The sequence below is a fragment of the Saccopteryx leptura genome, chromosome 2 (genome assembly GCF_036850995.1).
Source record: "Saccopteryx leptura isolate mSacLep1 chromosome 2, mSacLep1_pri_phased_curated, whole genome shotgun sequence".
NCBI lineage: Eukaryota > Metazoa > Chordata > Mammalia > Chiroptera > Emballonuridae > Saccopteryx > Saccopteryx leptura.
This window is the reverse complement of record NC_089504.1, coordinates 323,871,576-323,895,425: the sequence shown is the minus strand read 5'-3', so window position 1 is coordinate 323,895,425 and position 23,850 is coordinate 323,871,576. Positions and strand designations below refer to the sequence as shown.

At 36.7% G+C, this 23,850-nt stretch overlaps 1 protein-coding gene across 1 annotated transcript in view; it reads right to left on the bottom strand.

The window, feature by feature from the left end:
• The window catches only part of BRIP1 (BRCA1 interacting helicase 1), a 152,574-nt gene that overhangs the window by 6,155 nt on the left and 122,569 nt on the right, over nt 1–23,850 (bottom strand). Inside the window, exons 17-18 of the mRNA XM_066363158.1 lie at nt 13,951–14,063; nt 2,448–2,530 (exon numbers count right to left, since the gene is read on the bottom strand). Of these exons, the coding sequence (XP_066219255.1) occupies nt 2,448–2,530; nt 13,951–14,063 (196 nt within the window). The remainder of the gene's footprint in view (nt 1–2,447; nt 2,531–13,950; nt 14,064–23,850) is intronic.

Sequence of the window (23,850 nt, the reverse complement as noted above, 5' to 3'; positions counted from 1 at the left end):
ATCTGAGCTCCACCTGCTGACTAAACATAAGCAGTTAACATTTTGTTTTTAATTATGTCATGACCTAAGCACAATGGCTTGCTTTACTTATAAAATGAAGAAGACTACTAAAGCAGAATTTGCTACCTTAATCCAGATGGATATGTTTTGATAGCAAACCAAATACAGTTAACTAGGTTCTGAAATGGAAATGTATAGTCCATGTCCATAGACAGCTAATCTGACAAATTTAAATTTTAGCATCTTTTCGTTATAGTATGGTATACATTTTCTAGCATTAAAGGTAATAATAAAGATGAAAATATTTCCAACAGTTCTTTAAAAACTGGTGGATTCCTGGTATTGCCTCTAAAGAGGCTGTGTAACTACAAAAATAAGAACTACAGATACTCCTCAATAATGATGGGGTTACATCTAAATAAACCCATGGTAAGTTGAAAATATTGCAAGTTGAAAAATGCATTTCACACATCTAACCTAACAATCATAGCTTAGCCTAATCTACCTTAAATGTGCTCAGAACACTTACATTAGCTCACAGTTGGGAAAAATCATATAATATGAAGCCTATATTATGATGCCCTGCATCACCAGAGTATCCCACCACGTATCATTATCCCAGGAAAAGATCAAAATTCGTAATTCAGAGCATGGTTTCTAATTTTGTACCATTGTGAAATTGAAAACTTGTAAGTTAAACCATCAAAAGTCGGGGATCACCTGAATACATACATATTTGTTCATCTGAGTGCGGGAAAAATGACCATCTATTTGATTTTGCAGCATGCAATGGTGTTTTTCCATTTAGAAAATACTACCTCTGACTAATATAAATGTAAATTCTATAATAATGGAAGTATTTCTAAACCAACCAACCAACCAACCAATACAACAAACCTCAATATAACACAGAATGAAAGAATGAAGAATCCTAATCAGCCAAAGGAGATGTGCTTGTGTGATTAAATGTAAAAGCTTGATATTCCTTAGAAAATTCATTTCTGCAGAACACCCTTCTCCTAGCAATGCTAAATAAATTACTATGTTACTGAGTCAAATCCCACATTCTGTGACACTGAAGGATCCTAACCGATTAATACTATGTTGGTAACTAACTAGATTTTCTTTGATAAAGATTTTTTGGGCCCTGGCCAGTTGGTTCAGTGTACAGCATCAGCCAGGCATGTGGATGTCCTGGGTTTGATTCCCAGTCAGGGCGCACTGGAGAGTGGCCATCTGCTTCTCCAGCCCTTGCTCTCCCACTCTTTTCTCTCTCTTTCTCTCTTCCCCTCCTTCCCACACATGGCTTGACTGGTTCAAGCACATTGGCCCTGGGTGCTGAGGATGGCTTCCTGGAGCCTCTGGCTCAGGTGCTAAAAAATAGCTAGTTCGCGAGCATGGCCCCAAATGGGAAAAGCATCAGCTCTAGACAGGGTTTGTGGGTGGATCCCAGTCGGGGCACATGAGGGAGTCTGTCTGTCTATCTCCCCTCCTCTCACCTTGGAAAACAAGAGGAGGAAATAAAGCTATTTTTGAAACATAAGCATAGAAAGGCTAGATTTGCAGTCAATATTAATTTTCCATATTTGATCTAAGGTTCAAATTCTCACAATGTAATAATATACAGAAGATGTATCATAGAATTGTGTACTTGAAATCTATATAATTTTTTTAACTAATGTCACCCCAATAAATTTAATTTTAAAACTCTCTGTCCAATTCTTTGTCTTTAAAAAGGGAAGTCATGACCCTGAGTGGGTAACTCAGTTGTTTGGAGCGTCAGCCGATACACCAAGGTTGTAGGTTCAATCCCGGATCAGTGCCCATACAAGAATCAACCAAAGAATACATAAGTGGAACAACAAATTGTTATCTCTCACTCTTTCTCAAATCAAAAATTTTAAATATAGAGAAGCCGCTTGACCAGGCGGTGGTGCAATGGATAGAGCATTGGCCTGGGACGCAGAGGGCCCAGATTTGAAACCCTGAGGTTGCTGGCTTGAGTGCGGTCTCACCCGGCTTGAGCGTGGGCTCACCAGCTTGAATGTGGGATCATAAACATGATCCCATGGTCGCCGGCTTGAGCGCAAGGTCGCTGACTTGAGTAAGGGGTCACTGGTTAGGCTGGAACCCCCCAGTCAAGGCACATATGAGAAGCAATTAATGAACAACTAAAGTGCCGCAAGGAAGAATTAATGCTTCTCATTTCTCTCCCTTCCTGTCTGTCTCTCGCTAAAAATATATATATATATCTATATATATCTACATCTCTCTCTCTCTTTCTCTCTCTCTATATATATACATATATATATACATATACATATATATATACATATACGTATATATACATATACATATATATACACATTAGTCTTTAATGACTAATATATATAAAGTCATTAAAGATTGTTATTAAGTCTTACTCTAAGCCCATCTTAGAGTCTTACCAGATATATATCGATTTGGGTTACTGCTGAAGCGGTCATCCACTAGAATAAGAGCTCCCCAATCATTTTTGTGTCGAATACATCTACAAAATTAGAAATAAAATAAAATAAATATAACTTTAAAAATAAAAGCTAAATTTCTAATGGGGCAGACAGAAAATTGAGAAAATGACATCATTGATTTATATTCCTTTAATCATACTCATAAATATTCCTTTAATCAAACTCATTATGAGCAAGGTTATAGAAACTACTTAATACATTGTACCAAAGTAGGTGTATAAAAAAAATCTTACTTCTGCCAACTACTGATAACTCACATCCTAGGATATTATACGTATTCTATTTTGAAAGTCAAGACAATATATAAATATTTTCCAAAACTTTCCTTAGCCACACAGACTATTTTTACCTCATGTATATTAGTTGTTGATTCTATGTAGATGAATTTTATTCTAGTTTGAGTTTTTATTATGAATAAATGTTTAATTTTATAAAAATATTTGATAGGCACCAATTTATATGCTCATGTAGATTTCATTAGACTATTAATGTGGTAGATTATACTGGCCAAATAATCTTGAATATTGACCCTGCTTTTCATTCCTAAAATACATGGTCATGGTGCATTATTCTTTTTATTGATTGCTGATTTGATATGCCAAAAAAATTTTTTTTTAAATTAAGTGTTCAGTGATTTTTAGTATATTTACAAAGTTGTGCAAATAACACCACTACTACACAACATACTTATTTCACCAATACTCCCCCAAATACCCCACTGCCCATTATTAGTCACTTCCAGTTACTCCAATTATTCTCCCTAAACCCTGGTGACCACTAATTTACTTTGTTTTTTATAGATTTGCCTATTTCAGACATTTCCTATAACTGTAATCAAACAATATGCCATATTTTTTCCCTGGCTTCTTTCACTTAGCATATTTTACCTGCATTGTGTATCAGTACTTTGAGCCTTTTTATGTCTGAATAACATTCCACTGCATGGCTACAATCACATTTTGTTAATCCATTTATAAATTAATGGGCATTTGGGTTGTTTCTACCTTTTTATGATTACATGCTTTTTATTTTCTTGGGCATATACCTCAGAGTGAAACTGTACATTTTTAAAGAAAGAACCCAATGGAAATTTTGGAATTGAAAAGTATAATAACTGAGTAGGATAAAAAATAATCAGTTTAATTAAAGATAATTTCATTGAGATTAGTCAGTCTGAGGAACAGAAGAAAAAGAATGAAGAATAATGAGCTGATTTAATCACAGAGCAAATTAACTGCGGACATGTAAGTTTTTTATTATATTATATCTCATTATTGATAACCATTATTTGGTACGCCATCACTCAGTTTTCTATAGTTTTTTAGACATAATTGACCATATTTAAAATAGCTTTATATACTAAATATAATATCTGGACTTCTTTAGGGATATTTTCTATTTATTGCTTTCCCACCTGTGTACTAGGCATACATTCTTTTGTCTTTGCACATGGCATAATTTTTGATGAAAACAGTACATTTTAAATAATGTGACAACTGTGGAAATCAGATTCTTCCCTTTCCTCAAGGATTTTGTAATTGCTATTATGACTTTTCTGAAACTATTCTGTAAGGTCTGTATTCTCTCATGTGAGGTCATTGTTAGGTTAGCTTAGTGGTCAGTACATAATTAGAGATTTCCTTAAACATCCAGAAACAATATGTCTCCCATTTTTTGCCAAGAGGTTTTGCATGTGTTTTCTGATCAATCCTCAGCCACATAGTTAACAACCCTAACCTTCACTTCCTGCTTCAGCAGAGCCTCAAGGTCAGCCAGAGATGAGAGTTCTCAGGTCTTTCCTGAGCATGTGCACATTCCTGGTCATGTGCACAGTCGTATACACATGTGTGACCCATTAAAGTCCAGTAATATGTCAGAAATTTTAAAGCCCTCTATGGACATTTCATTTCCTAGCTTTTCACTTTAAGCTTTTTAGTTAGCCTATTATTTGCCCCAGTTTTCATTCACTGTCTCAGGAAACAATGGCCCGGGTAAGCTTTGAGTCAAGTCATATGAAGACAGTCTTGTTAGGAGGGTTTTCCAGGGACACCACCAGACGGGTTCCAGAATGACAATTCTCCAAGGATGAGATCCAGCCCCTACTGTGGCTGGCAGGTTGCTGGCTTTCACCATGATGTAAGGGTACTGTGAATTTTCTAGATGAGATCATATAGAATTGTATTATTTCTCCTTTAAATGTTTAGTAATATTTGCCAATGAGCCCATCTAGTTGGAGATATTTTTCAGAGGGTGTTTATAAATTAAATTTCTTTAATAGAGGACTATTCAGAGGCATTTCAATTTGAGTTTTGTACTTCGTGAGTTTTGAAGAATTAGTCCATTTCATCATAGTTCTTGAATGGATGTGTATAGTTTTCCCAATATTATCCTTTTAAAGCCTGTGGGGTGAATACCACCTCTTTTATTCCAGGTAGTGCTAATTAGGGGCTTCTCTTTCTGTTCCTTGTCAATTTACCTACAGGTTTGTTGATTATATTCATTTTTAATTGATTGATTTTAGAGAGAAAGAGAGAGAGAGGAACACAGATCTGTTCCTTAATGTACCCTGACTGGGGTTCGAACTGGCAACCTCTGAGCTTCCGGATAATGCTCTCCCCTGGTTGGCAAACTGTGGTTCACAAGCCACATGCGACTCTTTGGCCCCCTTGAGTGTGGCTCTTCCACAAAACACCACATGCGGGCGCTACCTCAATAAGGAATGTACCTACCTATATAGTTTAAGTTTTAAAAAATTGGCTCTCAAAAGAAATTTCAATGGTTGTACTGCTGATATTTGGCTCTGTTGACTAATGAGTTTGCTGACCACTGCTAACCAACCAAGCTTTACAGCCAGGGCATTTTTTATTGATCTTTTTAAAACTGATTTTTTGTTTTCAGCTGCACTGATTTATAATCTTACCTTTATTATTTCTTTTTTCTATGCGTTTTTTTTTTTTTTTTTTTTTTTTTTTTTTTTTTTTTTACAGAGACAGAGAGAGTCAGAGAGTCAGAGAGAGGGATAGATAGAGACAGACAGGAACGAAGAGAGATGAGAAGCATCAATCATCAGTTTTTTGTTGTGGCACTTTAGTTGTTCATTGATTGCTTTCTCATATGTGCCTTGGCCGTGGGGCTACAGCAGACCGAGTAACCCCTTGCTCAAGCCAGTGACCTTGGGTCCAAGCTGGTGAGCCTTGCTCAAACCAGATGAGCCTGCGCTCAAGCTGGCGACCTTGGGGTCTCAAACCTGGGTCCTCCACATCCTAGTCTGACGCTCTATCCACTGTGCCACTGCCTGGTCAGGCTTCTAGGTGCTTTACATTTATTTTGCTCTTCTTTTTTGCAAGCTTAAGGTAGTTTATATAATTGATTTAAAATATTTCTTCTTTTTCAAAATAGCATTTAATAATATCAATTTCCCACTGAGTACTGCTACAGCTGCAGTTCACAAATTTTGATGTTGATTTTCATTTATTACTTCAAAATATTTTCTAATTTTCCTAAGACTTTCTGTTTTACCTATGAATTACTTTAGAAGTATGTTTTTAATTTCCAAGTATTTGAAATTTTTGTTATATTCTTATTATTGATTTCTAGTTAACTGGCTACTTCCATTATGGTTGGAGAACACACTGTGACTTCAATTTTAAAAAATAAAATTTAAGTTTATCACCTGGGATATTGATAAATGTTCCTTGTGCACATGAAAAGAACATTTATTCTAATATTGTTGGGTCCTCTATAATGTCATTCAATGTAGTTGTTTAATAAACATTATTCAACTCTTCTATATTTTTAATAGTTTTATCTACTACTTCTATTACAAAAAGAGGAATCTTTTTTTGTGTGACAGAAACAGAGAGAATTAGAGAGAGAGAGACAGATAGGAACAGACAGAAACGGAGAGAGATGAGAAGCATCAATTCTTCGTTGCAGCTCCTTAGTTATTCATTGACTGCTTTCTCATATGTGCCTTGACCTAGGGCCTACTGTACAGCGAGTGACCCCTTGCTCAAGCCAGCGACCTTGAGCTCAAGCCAGCGACCACGGAGTCATGTCTATAATCCCATGCTTAGGTCGATGAGCCTGCGCTCAAGCCAGATGAACCCATGCTCAAGCCAGGCGACCTCAAGGTTTCAAACCTGGGTCTTCTGCATCCCTATCCAATGCTATATCCACTATGCCACTGCCTGGTCAGGCTGAGAGAAATCTTGAAGTCTATATTCACAACTGTAATTGTGGATTTATCTATTTCTGTATTCAGATGTCAGTTTTTGCATTTTGTTTTTAGAAGCTCTGTTTTTAGGTGCATATGCATTTAGCATCATGCCTTTTTTGGTAAATTGACCCTTTTATCATTTCAGAATTTTCCTTTTTTTTTTTTTTTGTATCTTTCTGAAGCTGGAAACGGGGAGACAGTCAGACAGACTCCCGCATGCGCCCGACAGGGATCCACTCAGCACGCCCACCAGGGGCGACGCTCTGCCCACCAGGGGGCGATGCTCTGCCCCTCCGGGGTGTCGCTCTGCCGTGACCAGAGCCACTCTAGTGCCTGGGGCAGAGGCCAAGGAGCCATCCCCAGGGCCCGGGCCATCTTTGCTCCAATGGAGCCTTGGCTGCGGGAGGGGAAGAGAGAGACAGAGAGGAAGAAGGGGGTAGGGTGGAGAAGCAAATGGGCGCTTCTCCTATGTGCCCTGGCCGGGAATCAAACCCGGGTCCCCCGCACGCCAGGCCAACGCTCTACCGCTGAGCCAACTGGCCAGGGCCCAGAATTTTCCTTCTTATTACCTCAGTATTTTATTTTTTTTGCTTTACATTCTACTTTGTCTGATATTAATATAGTTATTCCAGCCTATTTATTGGTATTTTGAATTTTGGTCTTCTTCCCCAACCTACCCACTACTATATATTTACTTTTAATATAAACAAATAACTGTACCATGCATTCTGTCTAGATTTAAAAGACAATATAGAGTGTGCTTATTCCATATGACCTAGAATTAAAACTTCTAGACAATTATTAAAATATTAGTTTTAGTTCTATAAATTTTAATTTTTAACCACCTACAGAAGCATAGTTTATAAGTCAAATACTATTATAATAGATTTAATTAAAAAAATTTTTACCTGCCCACACTCCATCTCCAATTCCCAATATTCAGAACCAATTCGTTTATTTTTTTTTTTTGCTACTGTTCTGATTTCTATATATTTTTCATATTACAGATACTCTTGGAATATCTAAAGACTCTTTGGATTTATTTAAGAGTAAAGCACTAAAATCCAGGCAGCTCTGCATACATACATGGTTGGTGCTTATAGGCTGGGAGGCTTTGTAGTAAGGTAGGTAATCTGGTAGGAACAGTGCCACTTGGTGACTATCTGTAGACCATTACTCAAGGAGTGGTCAGTTTTGCTAAAGAGAAATACTGTATTTTCCTGCCTTGGAGACAGAACATTGATTGTCAGCCTACTCGGAGCTGAGAAGAAAAAAAGAGACGAAGTTCTCACATTCAGTAGGTAGGTTTTTCTTAACCCCCATGTTAGCTGTACCTGGAGTTGAAGAATATACAGACTCTAGTTTAATTTCTCCAGGGAGTAAAACTGGGTGGGAGAGGGGACTGTCAAACTAATTTTTATACTCACCTGCAACCAATCCTCTTCTGTCTAACCTTACTTTAACTGAAACTTTAGAGTGCACTCATGACCTAAGCTTTTCCATGCCCAAATCTGGAGGATCTTGTTAGTTTTCATGACTTTGATTTAAATTTCAGCTCTCTCTTGCCTGCTAAGTCATTCAATCATTCATGATTTCCAGTGTTCAAAATTTGTTAGCATCTATTCTGTCACTGTCTCCTCTCCCACTCTTTTTAATTTTGTAAGCTTTTAGGCATTTTTATTCCTTTACTATCAGGAGATTTTGAAGGGGGTGGAAATTAATATAAATGTTTGATTTTTCCAAAGGGACTTAAAACATCTAAATTATGTAAGACATTCTTTTTTGAGTAATCTATGGGTTCTGAGGTTGATATCAGACCATAAAATTGAGCAGAATGGGAAGATGGATATTACCAATGTTATAGAACAGTGTTGAAAGTTAGGATGCCATTCTGTTTTGGTTCCATAGGGCACTACTAAAGTAACCTATGGAAGAAAGGCATTTACGTTAACAAAACAGTTCAGAAAAAAGGGTTTCACCTTTTCACTTTCCCATTGTTTTCATACTGCCTTGCTCAAATGAATTATGTCCACTTGAGACAAAGATTATACTTTTAGTAAAGCAGACCTGTTAGGAAACTCATAGTGCAGTTGTAACCTGGTCACAAAACCACCTGGTACATTCCCAAAGGCTGTTATTACATTTCACAGACTTATATTACTTCAAATACTCTAATAGTCCCATGTGGTCTTAAAAAAAAGATAACACTTTTTAAACAATTTGTTTCTGTTTACTCTAGACCAGGGGTCCCCAAACTTTTTACACAGGGGGCCAGTTCACTGTCCCTCAGACCATTGGAGGGCCAGACTATAAAAAAAAGTATGAACAAATCCCTATGCACACTGCACAGATCTTATTTTAAAGTAAAAAAAAAAACAAAAAAAAAACAGGAACAAATACAATATTTAAAATAAAGAACAAGTAAATTTAAATCAACCAACTGACCAGTATTTCAATGGGAACTATGCTCCTCTCACTGACCACCAATGAAAGAGGTGCCCCTTCCGGAAGTGCGGCGGGGGCCGGATAAATGGCCTCAGGGGGCCGCATGTGGCCCGCGGGCCGTAGTTTGGGGACCCCTGCTCTAGACCCTCTAGACATATCCCTTGTAAGGAGAGGGACTGAGTATAAGCAGCTTTTATATCAATCAATACACAATATGAGTTTTATCATATGATGTAAAAATTTTACTTGATTTTTAAACGGACATATTTCTTTATATGTTGTTACTTGTTGATGCTGTTTCCCTTATAATCAGTACAATAACAGCTGGCTATTCATTTTTTTAAAATTAATAAAATAAAACTACAGCATTATATATCAATATTACAAACACATGCTTTTTATTAAATTTTGGAAAAGTATGTTTTGATGCTCTAGGAGCTCTCTGACCAACATAGTTTAATAAAAAAAAAAACACTGAACCTGGCATTTTTCATTAATTTTCATTAATTGAGCATCTATGCACCAAGCTGAGACATACTTGGTTGCTAAGAATGTAAAAATGTGTAATACATGTTTCGGAAAGGAGACAGAAATAAGAGGCTGTTACAATGAGATGTATGCTATACTAGAGATAATGTATAAAATGCTATGGGTTTCCTAAAGAATAAATAACTTTAATTAGAGAAGTAAAAAGAGTCTTCATAAAGGACATGATTTTCAACTAGGTTTTGATGGGTAAACTTGCCAAATGAATTGTATGGTAGCTTGTATGGTATGTTTAATAGTTTAATATGACATATGCTTAACAGTAAGAACTTTAGTGGACAAAAGTACGGCATAAAAATTAGAAGAACAGGTCTTGAGGTCTTAAAAGTAGGTGGAGTCAAGATGTTAAGGCCCATTTAGTAGCAATGTGATGTATGATGAGTAATTTCATCTCTCATAATGATATATGTACAAAGGTTTATAAATGAAAAAGGTACAAATACATAGTCATACATCCTTTAACAATGAGAAGAATATGGTCTGAGAAATGCACGTTTAGGTGATTTTTGTCATTGTGTGGACATCAGAGTGCACTCGCACAAACCTTGGCTACATGGTACAGACTATTGCTCCTAGACTGCAAACCTGTACAGCATGTCATTATACTGAACACTGTAGACAACTCTAATAGATAGTTATGTATTTGTGTATCTAAACATAAAAGATAAGTAAAAATATGGTACAAATGATTAAAAATAATACACCTATATGGGGCATTTACCACAAATGGAGCTTGCAGGAATGAAAGTCACTCTGCATAAGTCAGTGACTGAGTAGTGAGTAAATGTGAAGGCCTAGGACATTACTGTCCACTACGGTATACTTATAAACACTGTCCTACCCCTGCTTCCTTCCGACAGGATCAAAAATAGAATATTGAAGCTGTCAAAGCTGCACCATGAACAGGGATGTGGGTTTAACTGACCTTAATAGTAACGGTCAGGAGGGAGTAAAAGGTGGCCCGAAAATCAGCAGGAATAAGAAATCAAAATGGAAAAAAAAGGAATATAGGGGATTGCCACAGCCATGTGGTTTTAGAGCAGCAGTCAGATTAGAAATTTTTTGGTAATCATATAAAAAGGGAGGGGGTTTAACATGGAGAACTGAGAATCCAATACAAGGTGGAGCAAAAGTAGGTCTATAGTTGTTTGTATGAAAAATAATGCAATAATTAATAAATTCAAGAAAATCTGTGTTTCACATACTCACAACTGTAAACCTACTTTTGCCATGCCCTGTATTTTGACTTTGGAAATTGGTTTTGGTTCCATTGACCCTATCTGGCACAAAGGGATCTCTCTGGCATTGAACTGATGGAATAAAACTTACCTATGTTTTATATTCTTACAACCTGAAAATATTTCCCAAGTACAGGCACAGGCTGACTGCACACAACCACAGAAAGCTTTGAATAAAGTGGCCGTGGTACTTAATTCTTGTTAAGATAGCGCCTATGGACTGGTGTCCCTATACAGGGTCTTAGGTCCTCAACAAAGAATTTATAGCGGCCCTGGCCGGTTGGCTCAGCGGTAGAGCGTCGGCCTGGCGTGCAGGGGACCCGGGTTCGATTCCCGGCCAGGGCACATAGGAGAAGCGCCCATTTGCTTCTCCACCCCCACCCCCCCTCCTTCCTCTCTCTCTCTCTCTTCCCCTCCCGCAGCCAAGGCTCCATTGGAGCGAAGATGGCCCGGGTGCTGGGGATGGCTCCTTGGCCTCTGCCCCAGGCGCTAGAGTGGCTCTGGTCGCCGCAGAGCATCGCCCCCTGGTGGGCAGAGCGTCGCCCCTGGTGGGCGTGCTGGGTGGATCCCGGTCGGGTGCATGCGGGAGTCTGTCTGACTGTCTCTCCCCGTTTCCAGCTTCAGAAAAAAAAAAAAAAAAAAAAGAAATTATAGCAAGGTACTCTGGAGACCACCAAGCTAGATCTGGGCGGGCTGAAACAACCTCTAAATATATAGTAGTGATGAGAAATAGGCTCCTCTAAGCGGAAATCGGTCAATGGCTGATTGACTGGGACGTAATCTGTGGACTCAAAATTGATGTACTGTTGAGTGTGAGGGAATCTACTGCCAAGCCCCCACAGATATTGCTCCCATCAGAGAAAAAAAAAAACTTCAATCATATACTCTCCCCCCATTTTGTACAGTAAGCTCCACTACACTCTTATGGGACCACCCTCATATATGTGGTCCCTTGCTGACCAAAATGCTGTTGTGTGGCACATGACTATACTTTTGCTTCAAACGGTTTCTTGAAATTCAAGACAGTGTTATATTAAAAGAAAAAATAATCAACTCAGTAAGAATATTTTTCTGAAATTAAGTACAGTGTAACTAAAAGTCAGTAATTTGAACAGGGAAAGACTAAGTAAGTAGATCAAATGCTTCAAGAATAATTTACAGGTCTGACCTGTGGTGGCGCAGTGGATAAAGCGTCAACCTGGAAATGCTGAGGTTACCGGTTCGAAACCCTGGGCTTGCCTGGTCAAGGCACATATGGGAGTTGATACTTCCGGCTCCTCCTCCCTTCTCTCTCTCTGTCTCTCTCTCCTTTCTCTCTGTCTCTCTCTCTCTTCTCTAAAAATGAATAAATAAAATAAAAATTAAAAAAAAAAAAAAAAAGAATAATTTACAGCCTCACCTGTGGTGGTACAGTGGATAAAGCACCACCCTGGAATGCTGAGGTAAGAGATTCGAAACTCCAGGTCTGCCTAGTCAAGGCACATGCGAGAAGCAACTACTATAAATTAATGCTTCCCGCTCCTCTGCCCAACCGCCCTTTCTCTCTCTCCTTTCTCTAAAATCAATCAATAAAATCTAAAACAAAAACAATTTGCAGTGCAATTTGATGCCAAGTACCAGTGGAATTCCTAGGCAGCGAAGGGAAACAGCTTACCCACATCAGTAGATTAACCATATGTTGTCAAATAAATCATTCATTTTGAAGAGAAACACCTATAGAATATCAATCTGAAAAGATAGAAAGGTGGGTGATGTGTCCTGGGACTTATCTGCAGCTGTTGTAGTCTTATGTCATCAGCCATATGTAAATCAGAACTTACAAACAATCTGGTCTACTTATGTGTAAATGTGCTAATGTGAGTGAACAAGGTACTTGAGGAAAACCTAAATTCTGAATCTGACTACATCAGGTAACGGTTAACCACAGGTCTGCTGACTGAACCGAAAATATGTCAGATGGTTGTGTTTTCATGATTTCACTTTTAATCTGTATTCTTTAATGTGATATACCTGAATGTCTTACAGCCTCCCAGGAAAAAAAGTTACTAAACAGTTAAGCTAATTACAATTTCATAAGCAGAGAATATAAAATAAACTGGATTATTAAAAACCTAATAAATGTTTATAAATAAATGTCAGTATCCTATAATATAAAAGTATGATATAAAATGGTGATTTAAAAACTAGCTCCATAAAGTACAAATCTTAATAAATCAGAATCTTTAGAAAAAGGAGTATTATAATTAATTTTTTTTGCTATTTGGTGTTAATTCTTTAGTATCATGAACATGGTTTGATTTAACCTTTCTTGAATTATTTGTTTTTAACCCATAAAATAATCATTTGAGCCTGACCAGGCGGTGGCACAGTGGATAGAGCGTCGGACAGGGATGCCAAGGACCCAGGTTCAGACCCCAAGGTCGCCAGCTTGAGCGCAGGCTCATCTGGTTTGACCTTGGACCAAAGGTTGCTGGCTTGAGCAAGGGGTTCCTCGGTCTGCTGAAGGCCCGCAGTCAAGGCACATATGAGAAGGCAATCAATGAACAACTAAGGTGTCGCAATGAAAAACTGATGATTGATGTTTCTTATCTCTCTCCGTTCCTGTCTGTCTGTCCCTGTCTATACCTCTGTCTGTCTCTGTAAAAAATAAAAATAATAATCATTTGAGTCTGATGGTAATAAGATAAATATTTTATTGTTTGGTGGTAAGCTTCTATAAACATTTACTGAACACATTTGTGTGACATTCATTATCCAAACAATCAAAAATCTTCTTTAAACTTTAGCAAATTGAGTTTTGGGTTTCATTTATTCCATTGATTTTTTTTCAACTTTCACTTGAGACATCTGTCATTGAAAATATACCAGTTCCTAGGGTTCTAGTGAAATAAAATTCTATTAGATTTATTATAAGTAGTAAGACTAGCTCTACATAGAGCCCTGCTCACAAATAATGTTACAATAACATGACATCAAATTTCACTCTACTTACCTACCTAGGGCCTGGTTTAAGGCCCTGTATGCTTGAATTTCATACCATTGACGACCAGGTAAAAGACCTCTCAATTTTGAATGCTGGTCATTATACTGGCGTTTTAGTTCAACCTAGTAATTTAAAAATATATTAAAAATATAGCCGATAATTAAAGCTCATTTTAAAATATATTAACTTCTAACATTTCAACCATCATTTTAGTAGGGTAGAGAGATTATGTTTTTCAGTACTGTTGCATTTAAAATATTTCTTTTTACTTTTTAAATTGAATTTATTGGGGTGACACTGGTTAATAAAATTATATATTCTAGGTGTACAATTTTAAAATACATCATCTGTATACTGTATTATTTGAAAGTTGATGGCTGATAATCTGAGCTACCTACCAAAGAAAAAGTGAGTAATGTCTGTGAGAACACAAGTCATCAAAAACAAATGATACGTAACCCACATGAAAATATGCTTAACTTTACTAGTAAACAAAGAAATATAAATTTAACAATTGCATAGTTTTTATTTGTACAACTGACAAATACTTACCAGATGTGCTTATCTTTCCCCACAAAACAGATAAGTAATATGTATAAAAATATTCATTGCATCTTTATATTGAAGAAAAATAGAAAAAAACTAATAAATCATCAAATAAATCAATTTAATATATTACATTTACTCTGAAATAAATATTGGGTTATTTAAAAAAAAAACATATATATATATGCTTTTACATGAAAGTTTGGCCAAGATATATATATTTAAGTTAAACACACACACACACACACACACACACACACACACAGTCAGATATTATGTTAGGAATAAGGACTACAGTTAAAGCAATGTCAGTTATAAACCAGACTGCCAAAAGACTTAAACCAAACCTTGACAAGTACCACAGGGGAGACAGAGTTTAAAGACTGTGTACTTTGAGTTTTTCCTAACTTTCCCCTGACAAATTGTCAAATAATGCCCATATAAGTTTAAGATGATCAGCTACTAATTGACCTCCCCACTAAAAACTCCCATAAAAGTCAATATTCTTCAGAGAATAATAGAATACAGAATCACTATAATGTTCAATATACAATAAAAATTATTAGAAAAATTGGCCCATAATTAAGAAAAAAAAGGTAGTCAACAGGCCCTGGCCGGTTGGCTCAGCGGTAGAGCGTCGGCCTAGCGTGCGGAGGACCCGGGTTCGATTCCCGGCCAGGGCACACAGGAGAAGTGCCCATTTGCTTCTCCACCCCTCCGCCGCGCTTTCCTCTCTGTCTCTCTCTTCCCCTCCCGCAGCCAAGGCTCCATTGGAGCAAAGATGGCCCGGGCGCTGGGGATGGCTCTGTGGCCTCTGCCTCAGGCGCTAGAGTGGCTCTGGTCGCAACATGGCGACGCCCAGGATGGGCAGAGCATCGCCCCATGGTGGGCGTGCCGGGTGGATCCCGGTCGGGCGCATGTGGGAGTCTGTCTGACTGTCTCTCCCTGTTTCCAGCTTCAGAAAAATGAAAAAAAAAAAAAAAAAAAAAAGGTAGTCAACAGAAACCAAAATAGGAAGGGCCTAGCTGTTGGAAGAAGCAGACAAAAGACTAAAGTAGCTGTTATAAATATATTTAAATAACTTAAAAACATATGGTTTAATAAATAAAATTTGGGGGAGCTCAATAGAGAAGTGGAAATTATAAAAAAGAACCAAATGGAAATTCTACACCTTAAATATACAGTAACTGGGCCCTGGCCGGTTGGCTCAGTGGTAGAGCATCGGCCTGGCGTGCAGGAGTCCCAGGTTCGATTCCCGGCCAGGGCACACAGGAGAAGCACCCATCTGCTTCTCCACCCCTCTCCCTCTCCTTCCTCTCTATCTTTCTCTTCCCCTCCTGCAGCAAAGGCTCCATTGGAGCAAAGTTGGGCTGGGCGCTGAGGATGGCTCTATGGCCTCTGCCTCAGGCACTAGAATGGCTCTGGATGCGGCAGAGCAACGCCCCAGATGGGCGGAGCATCGCCCCCTGGTGGGCATGCCGGGTGGATCCAGGTCGGGCGCATGTGGGAGTCTGTCTGATTGCCTCCCTGTTTCCAACTTCAGAAAAATACAAAAAAAAAAAAAAATGCAGTAACTGAAATAAAAATTCATTGGATGCACTTAACAGCAGATTGGAGAAGGCAGAAGAATTAGCTAGTAAACCTCAAGACAAATCAGTAAAAGCAATGAAATATCAATGCGAGCAAAATAATTTCATACACAACAAAGACACTGATATAAAAACAAATAAAAGATAGTAATGAGCTAATCAAATTTAAAATTCAAAGTTAAAACAATAATAATGCGTTTGATACATTATTTATTGCCTTGAAGGCTCTACTTATTAAAGAATTGCTTCAAAAAAATTGAGCCTGACTTGTGGTGGCACAGTGGATAAAGTGTTGACCTGAAATGCTGAGGTCACCAGTTTGAACCCTGGGTTTGCTCAGTCAAGGCACATACAAGAAGCAACTACTACAAGTTGATGCTTCCTGCCCCCCTACCTTTTTTTCTCTCTCTTTCTGATCTCTTCTCTAAATTAAAAAAAAAAAAAATCGCTCACTTTTCCTAGTGATTGACTATATTCATTTTCTATCTAGAGATTAACACACAGAGACTGTGTTAAATTAAACTTCAGCTATCTAGTCATTGAATTTGATATTATAATCATATGCCTTTTTAAAGAGACTCAAAAAATTAATTACAGGGCATAAAACTACATTTCTATTAAGAGCAATGTCACACCAAAGGGTACTAAAAACTGAGCTTAAAAACTAGTTCCATATGGTCTTCACAAAAATCTTTAAAATGACATAGTCCCAAGAGTAAACTACTTTTATACAAGGTCAGAATGTATGGCACACATAATTCAGACTGACCTATTCAAATATATAAGTTAATAAGCTTTTTCCTATAAAAAGTTAAATGCAAGTTCTGAGTGAAAGAAAATTATGTGTTATGATTTTAATTTTTTATACCTTAACTGAATAAAAAAAAGATATTTTAAGCAGCTCTCAAGATAGCCACAGGGTTAACTATGCTTCAGTAAAGTTTAACGAAAGAGCCTAAATATAAAAAAATACTGTAGAAGCATTAGAAATATCACACTTTTAAAAAGTTGGTATGACAGGAAGAAGAAATTTTTGGTAGCTTGAACAAACTCATTCAGCTCAATATTTACAGTTTTGGCTGTATGCAAGGCATTTGTGAAAGGCACTAGAAATACAAAGATGAGTTAAACATATTTTTCACCTAGAAAATAGTGCTTATAAAGATCAGATAAAAATATAAGTATGAGTATAAATGGCCCCCAAGTAAATATAAGTGTTAAAATATCAACTTTAGCTATAGTATATGGAAGTAAGAGGAGGTGAGAAATGAAGACATGCTATGAATTCGGCACAATAGTGATGAGTGCCTTATCTGGAAAGTTAAAAGGAATGGAAAAGAGGTCCAGTTTGTAACACACTATGGAGCTATAGAACTTAAGTGACAAGGTAGATGTGGGGCTTATTAAAGAGGGAAAACTCCAAAATGACTCCAAAGTTTCCAGCCACTGAGAGAAGCAATCTAGTAATCTACCAAGAGAACACAAAAAGTTTGAGAAAGAAGATTATTTTGGGTTAATCCATGTTAAAAGGAATAATTTACAAACAAGAACAGAAATTGGCAATGAGTTAGCTACATAGAAAATCAAAGCTAAAAAAGTTGGGAACCATGCATATTGCTGTACTTACTATATATTATCTCATTAAATTCTCATAACAATCTTAAGAGGTATACATTATTATCCAATTTTACAGATCAGAAAAACAATATTTAAAAGAGTAAGTAGCATGTTGAAGGTCACCCAGTCTGTAAGGCCTTATAGAGATGGGTTTAATCTAGGTCTATCACCATAGCTTGCTCTCTTATGATGGAAAACTCTAGAGTCAAGATGCTACATTGCTTCTTTGAGTGATCTTAGGCAAGCCAGGTCCATTATGGCTTACTTTCATATTTAAAAATGGGATGAGCAAGAAAACATTAAAATAAAATTTAAAATGGTTCTCAAATTTGATAACTGCAATTCATTCACCTATAACAAACTGCTAGTATGTAAACTCTCAGAAATTGACAATTCCTAGCAATTCCCAGTTAATCCAGTGAGAAATAGTAGGGATTGCTCCTTTCAGTTGGTCGCTTTTAAATATCCCTTATGTGGCCTGACCTGTGGTGGCGCAGTGGATAAAGCGTCAACCTGGAATGCTGAGGTTGCCGGTTCAAAACCCTGGGCTTGCCTGGTCAAGGCACATATGGGAGTTGATGCTTCCTGCTCCTCCCTCCCCCTTCTTTCTCTCTCTCTCTCTCATTCTCTCTCCTCTCTAAAAATTAAAGAAGTAAAAAAAAAAAATTAAAAAAAAAATCCCCTATGTAGTATTACTGAACAAATGTAGTATACCAAATAGTATATTTTTTGTAACAGAAGCCTAATTAAGTTTATGAGTTATTTTGCTGAAAAAAAATTGGACTTTGAAGATAAATTAACCTCTTATTTTAATAAGTTGTAGAACTACAAGAAAAATAGTCAAGTCTATAATGCTATTAACCTTTTTACACAAAAGACATGTTTTAGGAGAGAAAACAGATGAGTATACTTCTGACAAGTGCCGTATTCCCCCATGTATAAGAGGTACCCTTTTTCGAAAAATTTAATCTAAAAACTGGGTGCGTCTTATACAGTGGTTGTAGTTTTTTTTACTTGCATTTTCTGCTTTTTTGCACTTGTTTTTGCACTCATTGTTGAAGACAGTGATTCGTCATCAGACACAGATGAGGATAAGCTAATGAATGAGACTTTTGACAGTGATGAGTTGTATAACTTTTATGATGAATAAAACTTGAGTTCAATAACTTTATGTAATACATTTTTTTTTTCAAATTGCGGGCCCCAAAATTACAGTGCATCTTATACATGGGAACGTCTTATACATGCGGAAATACGGTAACTTCCAAATTGGTATGGTAGAAATTTTATTTTATATCCTCTCACTAAAACCTGTCATATTTCTTTTTCTTTCTTTCTATTTTCCTTCTTTCTTTTTTTTTTAAGCCAGAAAGGGAGTGACAGGGAGAGATGAAAAGCATCAACTCCTAGTTGCGGCAACTTAGTTGTTCATTGATTACTTTCTCATATGTGCCTTGACCTGGGTGCTCCAGCTGAGCTAGTGACCCCTTACTCAAGCCAGTAACCATAGGGTCATGTCTATGATTCCACATTCAAGCTGGCAACCCCGCGGCTCAATCCAGCGACCTCAAGGTTTTGAACCTGGGTACTCAGTGTTCCAGGCCAACGCTCTATCCACTGCGCCACTACCTGGTCACGCAAAACCTGTCATATTTCTAAATTAAAACATTATAACTGGATAATAAATAAAATTAACTTTCCGGCCTGACCTGTGGTGGCGCAGTGGATAAAGCGTTGACCTGGAAATGCTGAGGTTGCCGGTTCGAAACCCTGGGCTTGCCTGGTAAAGGCACATATGGGAGTTGATGCTTCCAGCTCCTCCTCCCTTCTCTCTCTCTGTCTCTCCTCTCTCTCTGTCTCTCCCTCTCCTGTCTAAAATGAATAAATAAAAAATAAATAAAAAAAAATAAATAAAATTAACTTTCCTTTAAGTGTTATAGACTGTGTTTCTTAAAAGTCATGTAAATAGTAAATAATCTTTTAAATTACTTCAGAGAAAAAATACTTTAAAAATTCTATCCAATTGGGAAAAATATACATTTCTTACATCTCTCAAAATGTAACTAAGCCATTTGTCTATATTCTTTGACAGTATCCTCCACCCACTAATCTGGCATTTATACTTTGTCATATATAGCATCTTGCAAATTTTTAAATACTCTACAATCCAAATGGCTTTTAAAATATTGCCAATATTTTACCTAGAGAAATAAATTTAGGTGAGGAGAAAAGAACTTTTGAACATAAATATATATAAAGGTTAACTTTGAAATACTTTTTATTTAAGAAACAGATTTTTAAAAATTAATTTAAAATATTATTGTTGGGGGAATACATTTAATCAGAAAAGGCAAACTAAGGGTCTGGAAAAGTAGGAAGCCAGTATTTTTCTTTTTAATGACACTAGAATCTATTTCATTGTACACTTAGAAGTCATGAAAATCAATGCCCAATTTAAAATGACATAAAGCATATGTGAAAAAGCCAGTTTCTCCTGCCAGCAAATAGCCTAAATATTAAGTAAACCAAAGGTTAGAAGGGATTACTTGAAATGTCAAAAGACAATCTTTTACTTTTACCTGCTCATCCTTATAAACTCATTCCCATCCCTCAGGCATGCTTTCCAACCAAAGTTTCCAGTGTGCAGCAGCACAAGGCCCAAGGCAAGCTCTGCCATCTTGTAACTGTCAGAGAGATTAGTCTTTGATCTATTTGGGAGGTCATGTCCACATTCACATTAGCTATACAGTCTAATGATATTATACCTGTTGACTAATGCTTCTTTAATGCCTAATGAGACAGACATTTTAAATTATGTAAGTTAACTGAATGTTTCTAAGTTTGACAGAAAGTAAACACCATAAACTGAGCTCGTGTGGTTTGGAAAAATGAACTTTTAGACCAGTTAACATTACTGTTCAATACATTTTACAAGTCTTTCTCAAAATAGAAAGCTATATTTAAATGTACTCTCTGGAAGAGTTTTAAACCAGTTGGTGCCCACCTAGCCCCAATAAATTAGTGTATATGTAATTTTGGAGGAGTGTGTGAACAGCAGAGAGATGGCAAATTATTTTTTCAGAGGTTACAAACTGTAGGTCCAAAGTTTGTTTTTTAAGGCCCTTAATGTAGTTTAAAATAATCTGAACTATGTGCTAACCCTCAACTAGCTCACTCATTTAAATAATCTGTTTAACTTCTGTAATGATTTGAGTTTGCAACCTATTGGTTCAGATGTTGCATTAATTCATAAAACGTTTTCTTTCATAACAAGTTCAAAGTTCACACAAAATGGAAAACACCCTTATTTGGTAGACTCTACACAACTGAAAATATTTCTGTATCAAAGCTAACCTGATAGAGATGAAATCCTGAATAGAAAAAATAGATAATTAAAGACTAAGTGGTAGAGAATTATGTAAAAATGCCCATACAGCATGCAGGCAGAAGTTACATGATTTTGAATTCTGTTTTTACCATTACATTATAATATACTGGACACCCAACAGTATGTTCCTGGAGTCCTCCAATGACTCAGTTTTATTGGAGACAGTATAAGTAGTATACTGCTGATAGCAGTAGTAGATACCAAAAAAAGATTAAACTATATGTATCAACAAGAAATTTAAGTCACTATTTTGAACACTAGATTATTTTTTTCAACTTAGTTAAACCCTACAGTATTTGTCTTAAATGGCTCTGATCAAGAATAGCCTTTTATAAATTTTATAAGTAGCTTCTGAAGGAATAAATGGTTTGATAAACATGAGCTGGAACTATAAATGCATCTCTTCACTTTACTACCGCCTCATATCCCAATTTATATAAATATGTATTATTATTTCAGTAATAAATGCCTCCTTAAAAGCAATCAATATTAGACAGAATACATATTTTTTCTTGTATGTAAGGTTTACCACAAAAGTCCAAGCCTCAAAATAAGACTAAGAATAATCAGCTAAACTTAGTAATTAAAAATATTAAGAAAAATTTGCCTCAGAAAAATAAACACATTTGTCTAGCAAACACTCATGAAGAACAGTTTTATCTTTAGCCAAGATACAGGACCTAAAACATAAACATTTATAGCAAACCAAATCTGGAAGACAGAGGCTGTGCATTAGAGGCATTTACTGCTCCATGTCCTCAGTGTAAACACTTTTATCAGGGTATCACAATATAAATTCCAATGGTTAAGAGTTCTAAACTCAGCATAAGATCTTGTATGTGAAATAATTTAGTTAGATAAAAGGACTATAGTTGGTTTTATTTCATCTGGCACATTTTCAAGATTTCTGAAACACCAAGTTAACCAAATATAGTGTATGTGTGTGTGTATGTGTGTGTGTATTTTTTTTAATGGGGAAAAGTGGGTTTCTGCCAAGAGTTAAGAAGCCAGCCTCCTTTTAGAATTTTTTTTAAAGCACATTAGAAATGGGTTTAATTGTTATTGACTTTCCTTGTTATATTAGAAATTGACCACAATAATCCACCAAGAAATAAGAATCAAGACATAGTAATAATAATATAGCTTATTGTACATATGCTTTAAGGTTGCTTTGGATATTTTTTGCAGAGAAATCTGTATTAAAGTTTGTGTCATAAATTGTTAATGTTGAAAAATAGCCTAAAATTTTCAAGTACAAGAAAAAGAACAAAATATATTGCCCTAATATAGGCATCTCTTGTACTCAGCATGCATATGTACTGCTCATAAAAACTAGGGGATATTTTAAAATGAATATAAAGTGATAAAATATCCCCTAATTTTTATGAGCAGTATATTTGACCTCATCTGGTTACAATAATTTAACTACTATCCAGAATAGTTTATTGGTAATTCAGTAACATTTCAACAACCCTAAGAAAAATGATGTAGATAATAATAAAGCAAAATCAGCATTCGATTGGGTTTTTTTAACCATAAAAACAATTTGCCAAGAAAGGAACACAGGAAAAAAGCAGAAATTAATATTTTTCTATTAAAAAAATACAAAACAGTTAAAACTTGAAAACATGCAAGAAGCCTTAACTTTAGCCTGACCAGGCGGTGTTACAGTGGATAAAGTGTCGGACTAGGGTGTGGAAGACCCAGTTCCAAACCCTGAGGTCACCAGCTTGACTCATCTGGCTTGAGCACAGGATCACAGACATGACCCCATGTTGCTGGCTGGAGCCCAAAGGTCGCTGGTTTGAGCAAGGGGTACCCTCACTCTGCTGAACGCCCTCCGCCCCCATCCAGGCACATATGAGAAAGCAATCAATGAACAACTAAGGTGCCGCAACAAAGAATTGATGCCTCTCATCTCTCTTCCTTCCTGTAGGTCCTATCTGTCCTTCTCTCTTTCTCTATCTCTTCTGTTAAAAACAACAACAAAAAAAAACCCACCTTAACTTTAATATGCTTATTCTGTAAATGGCTAAATTAATTTTTTAAAAAGAATGATAGGCTTTCTGGCAATTTAGTTAGGCTATCCATGCTAAAATATTGTCTAGATAAACATGAAAATGTTTAAATTATCATCTGTAGAAAATGATACCCCCACCCCATGCTATAACCTGTTTTAAGGGAAGGAGGTATAATGGAAAAATTACATGGCTTGGAGTCCAGGCTTTGAGGCTTATTAGTTGTTTGACCTCGGCTAAGTCACAGTACCCCTAATTTAGCTTCGTTTCTCCATTTCCTCCTCTGTAAATGAAACAAAGAAATTCCTGCCAACCTTATCTCATAGAGTTGGTTGAAGAAATAAATGACAATACACACAAAACAGTAAAGCATCAGATATTAGACTTAAGTGGGCTAGAGAATCATTACTTGTCCCATATTTCTTTTTCTTTCTTTCTTCTTTTTTTAGCAAGCAAGAGAGACAGACAGGGACAGACAGGAAGAGGGAGAAATGAGAAGCATCAATTCTTTGTTGCGGCACTTGAGTTGTTCATTGATTGTTTTCTCATTGCTTTGTTGCCTTGACCACGGGGCTCCGGCTGAGCCACTGACACTTTGCTTAAGCCAGTGACCTTGGGCTCAAGACAGTGGACCATGGGGTCATGTCTATGATCCCACTCTCAAGCTGGTGACGTCGCACTCAAGCTGGTGAGCCCAGGTTCAAGCCAGATGAGCCCGCGCTCAAGCCAGCAATGTTGGGATTTCAAATCT